Source organism: Onychomys torridus, chromosome 16, assembly GCF_903995425.1.
Source record: "Onychomys torridus chromosome 16, mOncTor1.1, whole genome shotgun sequence".
Taxonomy (NCBI): Eukaryota; Metazoa; Chordata; class Mammalia; order Rodentia; family Cricetidae; genus Onychomys; species Onychomys torridus.
The window spans coordinates 2955696-2974351 of record NC_050458.1 but is presented as its reverse complement, the minus strand read 5'-3'; the positions used below and the strand labels follow the sequence as shown (position 1 = coordinate 2974351).

The 18656-nt window shown below is 38.7% G+C and overlaps 1 protein-coding gene across 6 annotated transcripts in view; it reads right to left on the bottom strand.

The window, feature by feature from the left end:
* Window positions 1–18656, bottom strand: part of Vps13b (vacuolar protein sorting 13 homolog B) — a 553125-nt gene that overhangs the window by 408722 nt on the left and 125747 nt on the right. For all 6 annotated transcript variants that reach the window (XM_036207944.1, XM_036207941.1, XM_036207943.1 and 3 more), the window contains exons 18-19: window positions 7374–7508; window positions 6461–6634 (exon numbers count right to left, since the gene is read on the bottom strand). In XM_036207944.1, coding sequence (XP_036063837.1) covers window positions 6461–6634; window positions 7374–7508 — 309 coding nt within the window. The remainder of the gene's footprint in view (window positions 1–6460; window positions 6635–7373; window positions 7509–18656) is intronic.

Below are 18656 nucleotides of genomic sequence, written 5' to 3'. Positions count from 1 at the left end.
CAGTTTCTGTCAAAATAAAATGACCTAAGTTCAAATCTGCAGCACACATGGAAAATGCTGGGAAGCTACATGTGCCAGCAATGGATGGCAGAGATGGGGATTTGCTGGCTGCCAGGCACATTAAGTGAGAGAACCTGTCTCAGAAACAAGATGATAATACTCACTTCAGTGGCATATAAAACTGGAACTGTACACAAGTAATTAGCTTGTCCCTACACAAGGATGACATGCAAGTTTATTAAGTATTCAATAATTTAAAATAAAGTGGAAAGCAATACAAAAAGACACCCAATGCACCAATAAACGCATGTATGTATGCCACCCACCCACACAAATATAAATAAATATGACCTATACCTAAGGAAAAAAGAGAGAAACATGTTGGCAGGGAATATTTTTGTCTGTTTGCTTGTTTGTTTTTTAAGGTAGAACCAAAAAGGACAAAATTATTCTGGCATCAAGAACTATGAAGGACCTGAGATTTTACTAATCAGTTCTATGGGTGCTGAGGAAGAAAAGACTCCCCAATCAGGGACTAAAGTCTCAGTTACCACATAGTAAGCACAACTGTGATACCAATACAGCTGCAACAGCTACCTTTGTTCCCATGTTCCACAGACATTGTGACACAAACAGATATATGTGAATGCCAAAAGACATGCACTATATGAACCTGAGTGGAGGAACTGATTGTTTTAAGTCAGGCAGTAAGTCCTTTGATTCCTAAAGGAGACATTGTATGTTATCTTTCAAAGCTATAAACTACACAGACATCTTTGAAATGATAATCCAAAACAAAAGTCAGTGCCTTCACTCTCAGGATTTGTAACATTTCAGGCCTATGGAGACTAATATGCTAATAGAGCTGAGAATGACCAAGGTTTCCACAGCAAAGGCAAGTTCACAGAAGAAGATGTGCAGAGAAAGCTGAGAAGGGAAGTTTCAGGAGGCACATTGAAGGCTGACATGTCGTCACTATAAAGAGTAAAGCCAGAACAATGCAAGTTATAATCCAGTGAACACGCTACCTAGTGGGGATTAGAACTGTCAGAGGAAGACGCTGGAAGACATTCTCGGCCAGTACAGTTTCTGCTAAACAGTGGAAAGAGGAGGATGAGAAAGCTAGTACATATTAAAAACACACTATCTATCAAACACATTCATAAGCTTCACTATTTGTCATAGATGTTCACTCATGTATTCATGACCCGCCAAACCATCTCAAGCATTCTTTACATGTCAGACAATGTAAGGACCTGAATAACATGTGACAAACATCCAGACTAACACTGTCAGATGGAGAAAGACAGATTGTGTAACTGTGTACTGCCACCAAAGCTAAGAGAGAAAAATCCACGCAGCTATGACAAACAGGAACAGACCTATTCAAACTGTGGTGGTGGAGGAGTTTCAGACAAAGAGGGAAAACTGGGTAGAGAGTTTAAGACTGAATGGTGCTAAGCAGAGAGAGAAGGAACAAGGACAGATGTTAAGAATTGTCAACAGGAAAACAAACAGGACATGCAGAAAACATAATTACAGTAAGAAACAGGGAGAAAAACCAGGCCAGTAGACCTGAGCCAACCAAGAGGGGCCACGTGAGCAAAGATCTCCTAACACTGGCATAGAGAAGGCATCCGGGAACCCGGAGTGCAAACAGTCCTCCATGATTATTTCCTGTTTCTACACAGTACACACTCTATAACCAACTGCTATATCAATAACCATACTTAATAAAAATGCAGAGCTTTTTAGCAAGATTGGCTCTAAAGTCAAAAAACAACATATAAAGAAAAGCGAGAGTCTAAACATAAAAGATGACGTGTCTATCTAAAACTAATTTTAAAGTATTATCTATAAATAAATTATAGTAATCAAATGCTTCTACTTATGAAAAAGTCACAGAAAAACCTGTTTTTCTACATCTAATAACATATATGAACATAACAATGTTCACATCATTAAACAGTCATACCAAAGGGGTACCATGAAGACAGCATGTGAACTGGCATGCTAAGACCACACAAGAACTCTCAGGTCCTTCCCTGTAAACACAGTCTGTCAAGTTGAGAGAGCACCAGGGAAGGCGGGTACAAGGGGAGCTGCTAATGCTGTGAGATTCTCAAGTGAGGCTAGGCTTTCCCAGACAATACCATGAAGGGAAAGAGGGACTCTTCCAAGTGAGCAACTTTTTTAACTGAAAATAAGATTTTTTCCCCACATTCTGATTATTGTTTCTCCTGCCCCAGCTCCTCCCAGATCTTGCCCATTTCCCCATTCATCAAAATCCACTCTTTCATTCTCTCCTTAGAAAACAAAAAGGGCAGCTAATGATGATGCTGATGATGATAATAATAATAATAAATTAAATTAAAGGAAACAAACCAGATAAATGAGATAAAACAAACAAAAGAGCCAAAGAAAACGTACAAGAAACACATAGATGCTGAAACACAAACATGCACACACAGAAAACTTATTAAAAAAAAATTGGAAACCACAATATATAAGCAAAAGATCTATAAGGAGAAAAGGGGAAAAAAAAAACCACAGACAAAGCACTGTGAGACAAAGCACCTTCAAAGTCGCCATTATGTTTGTTTGGTGTCCGCCATGTATCGCCTGGGAGCCCCACCCCACAGCCACCCACCACCACCCCACCTCACTCCCTCACCCCCTCCCACGGGCCCTGCATCACTATCTGCCAGAGTCACACAGCAATAAAAGGATTCCTAACAATACTCTGCTATACTCATGGATCATCAGAGAAGCGTCTTCCTGCAGCAGATGGGAACAAATACAGAAAACCCCAACTGGACAATGTGCCCAGTACATGACCTTGGAGCACTAAGTCCTAAATGAGATGTCTCCATCAAATCTCTCCCTCAGGTTCAGGACTCTGTAGAAGAGGAGGTGGAAAGAGTGTAACAGCCAGAGGGATCAAAGACACCAAGGGAAAAAGGCCTTGTAGACACCAGGTCTGGCACACCTACGAACTCATAGAGACTGAGGCAGCATGCACAGGTCTAAGCTAGACAGGGTCCCAGCACTGAGAGATTAATACTTCAGTCTGGAAAGGCTGTTTATAAACTGTTTACCTTTCATTCAGACATCCTGACTTATAATTTGGCTGTAACATCAGTGACACCCAAGCACAGATGCACATATTCAATTCAAAACTAGGTTCCTGTTCAAAAGATTTATCAACCTCACATTGAATCTGGCTCTATAAAAAATATTTATGTGTTCCTTACTATATCCTAAACCATGAATGTGGTAGTTCCAAGGTGGGTAGAAATTTTTATTTTAAAATACCCTGAATAAAGAAATAAAAAAGACATTATATTTAAGGAGTAAAATAAGCCCAAAAGAGTATTTCTTTAAAAACCAAATACATGATTACATTAACATTTTACACACAAATCCATAAAAATACCACCAAACATAAATCTGAACATGATTATGTGAATTTCCTTAACACCATGAGAAATTATAAAAAAATACCACCAAAATAAATCTGAATATGATTATGTGAATTTCCTTAACATCATGAGAAATTATAAAACTTGAACTGGTAAGTACCCTAAGTGTCACAGATAATTTTTCTTATAACAACTTGTTTTTAGAATGCTTTGTAACTTTGTGAGAGGCAAACAAATTTTGCAAACCTTAGAATGCTCTTTAATTATCAGGCATAACACTAATATTGCTAGGAAAAAGATTGCATTATTATTTAAATATACACGGCTCATTGTTCTAATTCTGTCCATGGGAAAACAAAAGAGTAGAAGAATGCTTCTCAACGGGAAATGGTGGATTCAAACACTACTGTGCTTTGTTGTGTGGCAGCACAGAGCCTGGATGGTCTGGTGAGCCCATGATAATTTCAGGATTCAAACACAAATTCTAACTAAAACTAAAGCACAGATAACTGTGCAAATGCGCTTAACTTTATACAGATTTTTAAAACATGATTAAATAGACATTAACAAAGGTATTTTATTGAATCACCATGCCTACCTCTCTGCACAGGGGTAGATAAAGTTGTGTGGGAACACAGTCACAGTCACTGATTTATGTTCTGACAATGGATATTTTTGTGCTGTAAAATGTTAAGAGACCATTTGATTCACAAGATTCTCTCTGCCTTAATATACTAGAAAAATATTTTATCCATAGTTATCGTCTCATGCTTGTATCAGTAGGTGTTCAACACACTAATATATGAACTAAAGCCTTCCTCTTTAAATTAAAGAAGATAATTCCTAAAAAAAAAAAAAAAAAAAAAAAAAGCACATTGCTTTTCTTTATTGGAATTTATTAACTATCAAAGTGCTGCATTTTATTACAATTCTGAGTACATGCATGCGTGAGTGCACCATTTTCTTCACCCATTCACCTGGTTATAGGCGTATATGGAGTATGTGCTGACTCTATAACTTGACTTTGTAAATAATGGGAAAATAAATATCTCTATAGTAAGCCAAGAATGACTCTTTAAGGCACATGTCTAGAAACGGTATACCCGAATCTTGAAATGCTTCCATTTTTAACTGGCAGCAGGAAACCTCTAAACTGATTCCTACAGTGACTAAACCAATCTACATTCTCAACAATACTGTATTACCATTCCCTTCCCTATATCCATATAAACATTTGTTCATGTCTCGTGACTGATGAAAATTCTGAAAGGACACGTATAAAAACCTTTCTTGTCATTACTTCCTCAAAAGTGGATGTAGACAGCATTTGTATTACATTAGATAAGACAGAATTCTAGTGTCGATTAGATTTGGAATTTCATGATGGCTAAAGATCCTAAAGATGTTCTCATATGCTTATTGCATATGTACGTTATCACTTTGTAAGTCAGTCCCATTCACTTACCCACGTACTAATTGGATTATTTGCTTTTCTACATCTTGTTTCCCATTCTAGATATTCCATGTCAATACTACCCACCTGCCCTGTGAACACCTAGTGAAGATTCTGATTCTGTAACGGTGTCTTCTTCACTTCACTGACTATTCCTTTTGCTGTGCAGAAGCTTTTGTAACTTCATGTGATCATATTTATCAACTGTGCCTCTTATTTCTGGGCTGCTCCAAGCCCTGTGGAGTAGGTCCTGGCCTACTGCTACATTTTTTGCTGTGTGGAGCTGTTTAACTTCATGTGATCATATTTCCCATTAATCAATTGCTGTTATTCTGGTATACTAGGAGTCCTAGGGAGCCGATGCTTCCTCTCTACTTACCCCAACAGTTTCAAAGTTCCAGTCCTTCCATCTCTCACCCATCTGGAGTTGAATTAAGACAGGGTGAGGAACAGGTGTCTACTTTTAGTTTCGGTGTATGCATACTCAGTTTCCACCAGCAACATTTGTTGAACGGCTACAATTCTTACTGAAATAAGTTTTGGATGCCTTTGGCAAAATTCAGACTGCTTTAGTGGTGTGGGATCATCATTGGGTCTTTTATTCTGTTTCATGGGTCTGGGTATCTGGTTGTGTGCTGGTGGCATGCTGCTTTGCAAATAATTCCTTCTTTCTGAAAAGCATTCTCTTTGCCAGCATCATGGAAAGGCATTTTAAACTAGCCTTTGAAACTACTCATTTCAAGTTTTAAATGTGGCTAACGACTCAGCTACACATATACTGTAACAAAATTTAATTTCACATGTCTATGAGAGTCCTGAATATGTAACCATTTGCTTCCTTAGTTATTCCTACACAAGTTATTGTCTGGACAATTACAAATCTTTTCAAATTTCCGTATTGAATACATTAACATGTGCTCCCACTTAGTATTTTATTGACTGATGTCAAAAGAGCTCTCCTCTTGCACACTATTTAAAGCTCATTGAAGTCTTGCTAGGATCCCTAATTTCTAGCCCCTCTGACTGACTACCCTGGGTTTAGCAAGCACATCATTGTGCACATGGCTAACCCTGGCTGCGGCTTCTCATCTTTCTTTCCTAGTCCCACTCAGCCTTACGATACAGTCTCTCAACATGACAGATACAATCCTGAATAGGAGGCAATGCAAAACAGTAAAAACACAACCTAAAAATGAAATCACAACTTCTGAGTTGTTATGATTTTTTTAGTTTTTTTAAATTTCACTATCAAAGTCTTTTTACTTTTTAAAAAGTTATGAGTGGGCCAAATGTGTAATTTGAATATGGTAAATTGTTGGTCTCAGCCAAAAAGCTGTAATCTAAAACACACACACACACACACACACTTCTGTGGTTGCATGCTACACAAAGCGTTTGAATCTCTCATAAAACCCTGATTTATAAACACTTCATTTATCAATACTGATATGAAATAAAACAAAAATTTTTTAAAAGAGTAACTACAGAATATATCCCAACAAACAGAAAGCGACTTAGAAGTCTGCACTGAAAGGCACTTCTAAAATGGCAGCATGAACTGAAGGAAGCCGATAGCTGCACGTACCGGAATGGCGGCAGTCGTCCATGTCCTGGGGAACCTGCATGGTAAAGGCTATCAGGTCTGGAGCTAAGAGGGACTCGGGCTTTCTGCTCTCATTAAGCCACTTGGTGCTGTGAAGGTCTCTAGTGTCAGAAGGACCCTGAAGCAAAGGAACCAACTTTTCCTTTCCACTGTCACCTAAAGAAACATTTTGATTGGAAAAATAAAAGAAAAAAATTAATAATATTTATGTAAAATACAGTAGTTTGGCGACACTTGATCTCAAACCATATCACTAAAATAATGATTAAATAATAGTTGCCACTGTAACTATCTAGTTAATAATCTAAAGAGTGACTGATAAAGCCATTTTAACTGTTAGAATTAAGTTTTGACATGATGCTAATGAATGCAGAACATGTTCAGAACAGTTCATAAAATGAAATGACAGAGATATACTTCAGCAAAATGCATACTATGATAAGACAAAATTGAAGTTTGCTGAAAGAACTGCAAACAGCTTAAGGAGAACATTATGCCACAAAACACTGCAGACAGAGGAATACAATTACAAACTAACTTTTCTAACACCCAAATGAGGTGTTTAAATCTACAATGCTAACATCTTAATTCAATTTTTAATTACCATACATTATCACAGCACATTTCTATCAAAACTGTAACAATGAATATTCTTTTACTTTTTTTCCTCATAACTACAATTAAAAATATGTGAAGTTCTTTACCTTAAATAAAAATTAATTTGTAAGTATCATCCCTGTACTGTTAAAAAAAATTAAGTATAAACAAAACAATGAAAAGCTCTGATTCACAGGAACAATGAGTAAATTCTTATTTCAGCAAACGCTCCTTGTAAAAGGCAAGGCCGATTCTCCTACACAGGCAATAAAGTTTTACACGGTCCAGCTGCACATACCTGGGGCTTTGGCACACAGTTTTATTGATCCCAAGGTCCCAGAGGCACATCTGACCAATGATGTGCTGCAGTACTTCAGTTCAACATTCTGGACTGAGCCCTCAAGAGTTGGCAGGGGATTCTTAGATTTCACACCTAATAAAAGAAAACTGCAAATGTACTAGCTGATTGAATTTAAATAATTTTTATATTCCTTCACCAAGGTATTTAAACTTAATTATACTTTAATTATCTACATTAGATGTCCTTATAGTATTTGTGTTAGGTTTCAGAGTTCAATATTTAAAAGGTAAAAAAAAAAAAAATGCAATTTTAAAATAAGTAGGCTGAACGCTCATAACTATACTTAAAACCAGATCCTGATTAGTGGGATTCAAGACAGGAAACTAAATGGATAAATCATTACATAAAACTCAAAAGGAAGTTTAAGAATCATATTTAGTTTTCAAAAACACAATAAATTTTATATTTTAAAACAAGTTCAACTTACTTTGGCACAGATATTTACAAAGAAAACTACCTGACTGAGGAGATAGATTGAGGCCAAGAAAGTTTGTAAGATAAAGGACAATCTCTTAAAAGCAAAAAAAAAAAGGGGGGGGGTTATCAATTAATCAAAAAAGTAGATACCAGTATCTCTATTAGATGATACTTATTAATAGAGAATAGTTGAGAAACTTTCATTTTAATGGTCAACCCTGACATTGGTAATAAAGCAGAGGGATGCTCATACAAGCAGAGAAACCTACAGAATATAACACTGAGGGAGAAAGGGGGAGAAGAGGAAAAGGTTGGGGGTCATCTATGATTAATTAAATTTACTCAAGACTTGCTGTGTGTTATCTACACAAATGGAGTCAGTCTGCACAGAAGACCATAATACAGATATTGCTATCCTCATTTTTTTATGCATAGGTTGGAGGTGAAAAGTGAATGTCACAGGAAGACCCGTAATCAGTTAACATTTACTGAGGACTTGCATTGTGGTATGCGTACAAATGAATTCAATCTCCACAAAAGACTATGATATAAATGTTAGTATCCTCGTTGTATAGATAAGAATATCACAAATTAGAGGCATTAACTAAATTTTGCACCATTTACAAAAAGTAATAAATAAAAGAACCAAAGTCTTAAACAATGCCATCTATGTTACAGAATAATTTTGTCTTTCTACCACTCATTTTGAGTATATTCATAAACATCCAGGAATACTATTTCCCTTCTGTTTCTCAAATTTTAGTGAAACAAAGTATTATCCTTCGTATTTGAAGATTCTTTTAATTCTACATGATTTTAAAAATAAGCTTTCTATGTCATATTAAAATTTCTTCTAAAATCTCATGTCCAACTATTGTGTGTTCATGGATACCTACTATCTCTCAGGTGAAAGACTCCAGGAAAGTCTTCCTAAGCAGTGTTCAGGAATACTAAATGATTCCCGAATGATTACAACATGTTGGGAAAACTTCCCATATACTAACCCTCATTTCTGAAAGAACTCTTAATTTTCTAATCTTCGCCTTAGTCATTGTACTGGTTGATTTTGTCAATTAGACACAAGCTAGAGTTATCTAAGAGGAAAGACTCTTATGAAGAATATGCTTTCATTAAGATTGGCCTATAGGCACGTCAGTCAGGTACTATCTTGATGTCATAAGTAGGGCTACCCCTAGGCTGGTGATCTTAAATGCTATAAGAAGGCACATTGAGCAAGCCCTGAGAAGCAAGCAGTGAGCCACGACCTCTGCTACAGCTCCTGCCTCCAGGTTCCTGCTCTCCTTGAGTTCCTGCCCTGGCTTCCCTCAGTGATGGACTGTTACCAGAAATTATAAGTAAAATAAGCCCTCCACCTCAAGGTCATGGTGTTTACCACACATTGCTTTTAGTCATGGTGTTTCCCATAGCAGAAAAAACTCTAAAACAGTCAATTTACAACCGTGTATCAATTCATTGTTAATGTGTCATGTATAGCATGTGTTTAATTTATAGTACTCATCTTCAGAACAAAAGCTGAACTGAGTGAGCTCCATAACAGGTTTAAAGAGTGTATGAAGCCAATAAAACGGCATCCAAATGCTGTGTATTCACAGGTTTTCAAATTCCATGACAGAAAATGTTTAAATAATATTCAAGAAAATTAAATGACAGAAAAACTTATATAATCACAGTGCTTAGTAGTATAGTTATTATACCATTTGGCATTGACTGAACACTTAATTATTCCTAAATTATATATTCTTCACACACACAAAAATAAAGCTATTACTATTCCCGTTTTAAACATAGGAAAACAAAGGCTTGGAGAAATACAGATTTGGCAAAAATGAATCAGAAATTGGCAAAATCTGGACCACAGGGGGCTGGAGAGATAGCTCAGTGGTTAAGAGCACTGACTGCTCTTCCAAAGGTCCTGAGTTCAATTCCCAGCAATCACATGATGGCTCACAACCATCTGTAATGAGATCTGGTGCCCTCTTCTGGCCTATATAATAACAAAATAAATATTTTTTTAAAAAAAATCTGGACCACAGTTTTCCTTATTACAATGGATGCATGAGGCTGGAGAGAGGGTCACTGGATAAAAGAGTCAGCTACACAAGCTTAAGAACCTGACAGCTCTGGCTGTCCTGGAACTCTCTCTGTAGACCAGGCTGGCCTCAAACTCACAGAGATCCACCTGCCTCTGCCTCCTGAGTGCTGGGATTAAAGGCGTGCGCCACCTTGCCTGGCTGGCATTCACTTTTCAATACATGAGCTGGCTTAGACACTGACCTTCTCCCCTTGACTTACAAGAATGACCTAAAACTGTGGGAGAACTCAGCTGGGCGGTGGTGGCGCACGCCTTTAATCCCAGCACTCGGGAGGCAGAGGAAGGTGGATCTCTGTGAGTTCGAGGCCAGCTTGGTCTACAAAGTGAGTTCCAGGAAAGGCGCAAAACTACACAGAGAAACCCTGTCTCAAAAAAACAAAAGAACCTGACAGTCAAGTTAAAAGCTTGGTATGGTCAACACTGTGGGTTTTTGAGAAGGAAGGACCTCTGAAACTTTCTGGGTCCAAACCTACCTCCAGGTTCAGTGAGAAATCCTTTTTCAAATGAATAGAGGGGAGAGTAAAATAGTACAGCATGCAATATCCTTCCAAATAACACCAAAGTAAAGACAACCTTAGACCCATAAGGACAAAGACAGGCGACATACACAAGGTTAAATAACAAAAAATGGCATCAAACATCTGAACAGCTTACTGAGAGCAGGAGGAAATAAAGCATGCTCTGAAACACTATAGACAAATAAATCTCAGTCTAAAAATCTATACCCAGCCAAATTATCAATCACATATAAAATGTGCTGCTTAGTTGGCAACTTAACATGACCCAAAATCACCCAAAGAGAGAGTCATAAAAGCAGTTATCTAGATCAGGTTGGTTGTGGACATATCTGAGGATGCGGACAGTTGTCTAGACTATTAATTGATACACAAAGATCCAGGACACTGTGAACAGCTCCATTCCCACCTTGAGGGCCTGGACTATGTAAGAGTAGAAAAAAAATAGTTGAACACAAGCAAGAGTGAAGCAGGTTGCAGACATGGTGCTTTAAAGCTCCTGCTTTGAATTTCCATTAATAAGTGTGACCTGGAACTGTAGGCCATACATGAAGCCTTCTTCTCTAAAGCTGCATTGTTGCGGGCTGGGGGCATGGGTCAGGGTGCTTTACCTGAGCAGCAGAAATGGAACTGGGACAAAAGGTAAAATAAAGAAACAAGGATTTCTTCAGCCAGACCAGATGACTTCCTACACTAGAATGGTAACTGTACAGTATTATACCCCAGGAAGAGTGTTCATCAAGAAATAAAACACTTATCCAAGAAACAGAATGCAACAAAAGAAAAAAGCAAAAAGAAAAAGAAATTTCAAGACGCCTTCGATTTGGATTGGGGAACAACCCGACATTGAAAAGAGGAAAGTATACTAAAAATCACTCCAAAATTAAGCATGTATTTGGAATTTCTACCAGTTTTAGAAAATAAATCAAAACTATGTACAGAAAACACTAACAAGGCAAGAACCAAACTATTAAAGTTTTAAAAGAGAAAATTTCAATGATCACATGTAACACTATCCATAGTCTTAATATGCTTGTATTAGGTAGACTTAAACAAAAACTATGATGTAAAATGCTCAAAAATTGAGGAGAAAGGAAGACCATATAGTATTGGTCCTAAAAAACTAGATCCTTGGTAGCAAGAGCAGTAATACTGACCTACTTGGGATGGAGGGGTTGGGGTGGGGGTCAGAGACAGGAGAACATATAAGACCCTAATGAGTTGATCTGCAGTGGGGAGATGAACTTAGACTGCTCGGGTAAACCTGGTGTGATGTGAAAAACCCTTAGAAACAAAAAGGAAACAGAAAGGAAGAGAGAAAGAGACAAAGTCAGAACCACTATCATAGAAGCAAGATACTGATGCCTCTGAAGATGGGGAAGGGGACCATGAGCCAAGAGTAGCTGCTGATACTTCAGAAAGCTAGAAGAGGCAAAGAAGGCTTGTCCCTAGTGTAGCAGAATTGTTAGAAGTTCTTATTAATAAAATCAAACCCGAGGCCAGTTATTGGGGTGACTACTGGAACATCAGAGAGACAGAACAAGCCACAGTTTCCTCACCTCACCACTTCCTCAGCTGGTCTTTTCCTTTTTAGAAATCTTTATAATTGGTATTCTCTTCTATCATTTTGTAGATTTTCTTTCTGAAGCATGAGTTCTGGCTGCTTGAGTGTCCTGCATGGCATGTTATTTTGTTTTATAAAATTATAATTTTGACTATTAATAGGAAAAGAGGAAAATTATTCTAAACCGTGCATTAAAAGGACATTCATTACTCGATTATAGAAAAGAGCTTTCAAGTAGTTAATTATTACTAAGTAGTAAACATTCCTTTATGGGAAAACAAAAGAAGAAACTGAGCTGAGATGAAGAAGGATCTAGTGGAAGTCTGGAGAGGGGAACAACTGAGGTGATGGAAGGTCAACCAGGACGCTCTAGGAGGCGGCAGGTATCCCACCACAGGGGATGGGCTCCAAAAAGCCAGTTCATGCACCTGGGATAAGTCCTGGTCCTGCTGCCAGGGACCCCACAAACAGATCAAGCCACACAACTGTCACCCACATACAGCGGGTCTAGTTCAGTCCCATGTAGGTTCCCGAGCTGTCAGTCCAGTCAGTGAGCTCCAACTAGTGCTGGTCAGCTGTCTCTGTGGGATTCCCTATCATGTTCTTGACCCCTCTTCTTTTCTTCTTCTTTTTTTGGAATGCCAAATGCCATTTATTGAAGGAGGGAGGAGGTCTTAAATACAGGCTCACAGCACAGTGGGAGAACCCCGGATGGCAGAAGTTTGCTTCTGATTTTTTTTTAAGTGCTCTAGCTCTACAATTGAGCTAAATCTCCCTCCCAATCCTCCCCCACCCCACGCCCCACCCCCCATGTTTTACAATCTTGCATCTAAGCAGTTAACACCCAATATGCTGGACACAAGGAGCTTCCCTTAAGCATTCAGGAGGGTGGAATCTCGAAGGGAATTAGCACAGGAAGGATATCAAGGTCAAGGTCAGCAAGCAATGCAACAGTTACCCAAAACAGGGGCCAGGGACCTACAGGTCCCCCCCTTTAACTAAAAAATGAGCTTCTAACTTAGGTTCCATGGGACATCAGCAGGTCACCTTACTCGTCATGGAGACACCTGTCCAGGCCACACAGGTGCTCTGTCTTAGGTTGGTGAGCGCCCCCCAGGCATTACCCATCTCTGAATACTCATTATCATACAGGCTCAGTTGTGTGAGAGCTGCAGGGTTAACTGTTACCAAAGATCTCTAAGTGGCGCTGGGCTTGCAATCTGTGTGTTCGACACAGAAAAGACCAACAGGAGTCTTCACCCACCCATAGCCGGTAGGTTAAAGGCAACTGAGACATTCCCTTCCTTAACCAGCCTTACTACAAACTGGAGACCTTGTAAGATGGTATCCCGAAAGCAAATGGAACTTGAGTTTGTAAATTTATAGCTTTCAAGGCCAATTGAAATGTATCTAACTATTGATTTAAATTTGTCATGCCCAAAAGAATGAAAGATTAATTAACTGTGGTAGCTATTTTGCTGCCAGGGTCTCCACTGTGCTAGCTGTAGTAACCAATTATGAAATGGCAATCCCAGAAACAGTAGTAGCGGTGGTCATCACTGTTATAACAGCAACAATGGCAGCAGCGATGTCAAATTCTCTTCTGGAGCGTGTGGGTATCCATTGGCATGGAGGCAACTCCAGGAACACAAACAGCAGAGGCCCATTAAGCTGTCAGCTGATTCTGGTGATCTGGTTCAGTGGCTGGGCGGTGCCTTCTTTTGTGTTTTCAGGTCACGTTTTGCTCTTTCTTCAACTCCTCAGCTGCTCTTGTTTCCTCAGACATGAGCAAGTTGCAGTCACTGCATCTTAGCTCCTCGTTCTCTCGAGGTGCCCACCATGGCTGGGATGGGCAGCGGAATGGGATCCACTCCGCACTTGCCCGCAGAGCCTGGGAGGCAGCCCAGAGCCCTCCCGGGAACCACCGCTTATGGGCTTCCTTCTGCACCCTGGGCTGGCCCAGCCTGGGAGGCGTAGACACCTGGGGCTCACAGCTCGACCTGGACCCACACCAGCACACCCAGCGGTGGCAGCGGCAGCCAACGATTAAAACAATTCAACCAAATTAAAACATACCAATTTCATATCTTCTTGATTTAACTTTTAGTTCATGTTCAAGAAAATTTCTTTGTGAAGGAATGTTCAATGTTTAAACAATAGATGCATATTCTCTCTAAGGAAATAAAGTGTCAAAGAAGAGAAATAAACAAGCTTAAATATACAGGAATGCCCTGCAAATATTTGTGAGTAACAAAGCTATACTGAAGTGCTTATCCTAAAGATTTATCCTACGTCCCAAAATTTGCCCAAACATAACACTATAAAATACAGTTTCTAGAGAACAGGTTAAAACTACAAAGAAATACTACTTAGTAAGTCTTTAAAAAATATTTCCAGCAGGACGGTGGTGATGCATGCCTTTAATCCCAGCACTAAGGAGGCAGAGGCAGATGGATCCCTGTGAGTTCAAGACCAGCCTGGTCTACAGAGTGAGATCTAAGACAGCCAGGGCTACACAGTGAAACCTGTCTCAAAAAGCAAAACAATGTGTATATTTTTCCAAGTATTTTGTATGTATCTATAAAAGACGTTTCAGGAAGTTACATTTCCTCCTCATTAAGAACAAAAGTACAAAATTTTACTGCATCCCTGAAAATGTTTCTTAAACAAGTCACAGAGAAGCTGCACATACTATGCATGTTATCATGCACTGCTTCCACTAATAAGCACTCACTCACTGTTGCCCACAAGACATTGGTGAAATATTGCTAGAATGCTACCAGCTTCTTTATCCTGAACAACTGGATGCTGAATAGTGTCTATGGAAACAGTCACCTCACCAGCAACCTCATATAAAATCACCTGCCAAAAGTGAGTGATGGAGTCTCTTACATGCATTACTCAGAGGAACGGTGTGTAACCTATCCCATTTTCCTCCTGTGTGAAATATATTTCAGCTTATATTGCACAGCACGTTACCAGTACATAAAAAGACTCTGGTTAGCCCTTTAGACTGCCTAAGTACTTTTTGCACTGACCAATAAGATATATTTACTTTATTTAGGAAATCAAACAAAAAATTGTATTATGGTGATATTGCTCTCTTAATAAATACATAATGCAGGTATGTGTGGAAAGTATATTTGAAATACAATGCTGAGATAAAATGCTTGGTCAGACTTTGTGAGGCTCTAGCTGAAAGCGGCTATACACAGGATTCCTTCAGAACATCACTGAATCCTGGGAGAGCCACTGATCATCTCTGGAAGCACCTGGTACTTGAAAAGCACTGCAGGGAAGATGCAGCCAGAACTAAGTGGTGCCAGCCCAGGAAGGACCTGGACAGAGGAGCTGTCCATTCAGACTGCAGCAAGCCCATACCACCAGAGCCCCCAAGGCATTTCCAAGCAAAAATAGCTGAGTCATTGCCAAAACTATCTAAAATTAAGGAACAAAGTCTATTTAAAGTATAACAATGGTGAAAATGTGATCTACTATCCCATAGCTCAGACAAACCTAAAAATAAAGTACACTATATAAAGACTGCAAGGAATTACAGAAACAGAGAAACAAGAGGTGTTTCATAGTTATAAAATGATACCTTAGGAATACTATAAAATATCTATTTTAGTATATTAGAAATAAACTTAAAAACAGAATGTAGAAATGAGTCAGGCAAAGGCTCCATACCTCCCCGTGATGGTGTCCCCATAAGTAACCTACAGCAGTACCAAACAACTAGTCATAAACTTACTAAACAAGGTAAAACACCTATGACAGATGCTGAAGAATTCAAAGAGCTACAAGCATAATGCACACCTTAAATAGTTATAATTTATTAGGCATGAAATAAAACACAGGGAAAATCTAGCATATTCAAATATATGAATCAAGGACACACACACACACACATAGACACACACACAAAAAAAAAAAAAAACATCAAAAACACAAAACATGAAATCCAGGATATGCGAAGCTTTGCTTAAAACAGCTCAATCTACAATGAGGGTCAGCAAACTTTTTTTTTCTAGTACGCTAAAGATAAATGTTTAATATTTGCAATATGTCAAGTTTCTGTTATATTTATTCAGTTCTACTAGTCACACAAAGGAGCCACAGAACGTAACTGAGCCAAAAACTAATTAATAATGATTGCCTTTGCTACAGCCAAAAGCTGGTGCTAGGCCGGGTCTGCCCACGGGTCAGTTACTGTGCTAAGGCAGTTCTTCTCGTCCTGAGTCTACAGGAGACCCTACAACAGTGGTGGCTACTTTGAGATCTGGTTCCAGAGGACTGAGGAGACAGGTCTGTAAGTAATAACACTTGCTCTTCTTTGGCAGAAAAGCCAAAGTTTGAATCTCCAGTAAAAAAAACGCCAAGGTTTGCCATGTATGTCTGTAACCCCAGCACTGGGGACAGGAACAGGCTGATCTTGGGAACTCTGGCCAGCCAGTCAAGCAAAAAAATGGCAAACGTCAGGCTTAATGAGAAACCCTGTCGCAAAAAACAACAAGGTAGAGAGCAATAGAGGAAGATGTCCAACGTCCTTTTTCTGAACCTGTCTGCACGGCAAACAGGCACTTGCATTGGCAGAGACACACACAGACAGACGCACAAACACACAGAGCACATTGACAATCTCCCCTGCACACAGGGGTTAAGGGTGGGGTGGGGAAGAGCAGAATCAAGGCTGTAGACCCAGTGTAGGATCCGTCCATCAGTGTACACTAGAAATCCTTGCAGGACACCACACAAAGTACTTATGATAATTGTTTTAATATGAAAATGACTTCAATGGTAACACGATCATTAAAAACTAAGGAGGCATTTATCAACTTCCCAAAGTCATGTAATATAAACAAAACCAGCATCAGATTTCATACATAAAACTGTGCTTTAAAATATTATGTGTAAAGACCCATTATCTACAATAATTACAATATTAAATTAATTTTGAATAAAAGAACAAAAATGGATAAATCACCACACATTCACTCAGAATTGTGAATCACTGTAGTACCACCAGTTCTGGGTGATAATGAATGAATGAATGAATGAATGGATGGATGGATGGATGGATGGATGGATGGATGGATGAATGGATGAATGGATGAATGGATGAATGAATGAATGAGGCACCAAGTGCATTCATGGCATATGTATTTGAAACACCTAATCATATGTAGATATGAATGTACATAAGAGTGCATATGTATTGTTTGATAATTTTCAATTATGAGATACTCACAAAGACTATGGGGAGCAAATTTCTGTTTTGTGAAGACAGTCTGCACTTACATAGCCTAACACTGATGATTATTATCTGATTTGAGAGTCTCATAAAATAATTTATCAATATTAACATTTATGGACATCTGGAAATGGTGGCTACGCCTTTAGTCCCAGCATGGAGGAGGCAGACGTAGGCAGATCTCTGAGTTCAAGGTTAGTCTAGTCTGCAAGTTCCAAGAAAGCCAAAGCTACACAGTGTCGTGGGTAGCCATTACAGCCTAGGCCTGGAAGTTCCAACCCCCATTGAGGCTTCAGTAATGGTCACACCTACAAGGCGGGGCTGAGGGAGGAAGCTGAAGACCCAGGATCTAGAGGAGAGGCTTCTCTTGGTTGCGGGACCCTGGATGCTGGAGGTAGACTGAGAGAGTTCTCCAGAGAACACTGCCAGACTGCGCCATACCTTTACCAGACCCTGGAACCTATCCCTTCATTTGTAAGTTACCCCACAAAATAAACCTCCCTTTTAACTACGTGGAGTGGCCTTAATAACACAGGACAATAATAACCAATAACACAGGGGGGAAAAAAAAACGTTTTGAAAAAATAAAACAAGATTTATGGATAAAATGATGAATATTCTCAATACTAATACGATTATGGAACAGTCTTCTAAAGTATGACTATTTTAAAGAAAAGCAAGTACCCTTCCACCTCATGTTCTAGTAAGTCCAAGAAAACAAAACCAAGGAGAAGTTTTTAGATACATATATTCTGGAAGTCTTTTCTTTATGCAAGTTTTTGTTTTATAGCTACTGTATATTAAGATATTCTGAAACATGATGTAACTAGCATACACTACTTCTTAATAACATTAGGAAAGATTCACACAAAACACTAAAAAATGACTGATAAAAGCAAATTCCACTATCTACAATATAACAATCTTGAAACTAAATATTTTCATAAAATTGCCCTGTTCTGGCTGTATTGTGTTTTCATAGCAGTAATGCTTAATGTAACTTAAATATTTACAATCTTTAAGAATCAAAGAATTATTTTATTATAGCCTGAATTAATTTGTGAGGAAAAAGCATCTATGAATGCCAGTTGTACTTTTCTGGAAGGACAAATGTAAACCTATTTAGTAATCTGATTTTCTCTTTCATCTTGTCTCCAATTTCTGTGTAGATTTATACTGTTCATTGTTTCAAATTTTAACAAATCACCTAATGGCAGAAAGGAAAATATGTTAACCTTGGAATTGTTTGCAGTTGGAGAAATCCCTTTTGTCTGGCCCATGCAGGGCCTGCAACCTGTTTTAAACACAGACTGTCTGTCTTTCGTCCGACAGCCACCAAGCTACACAAATTACTTTC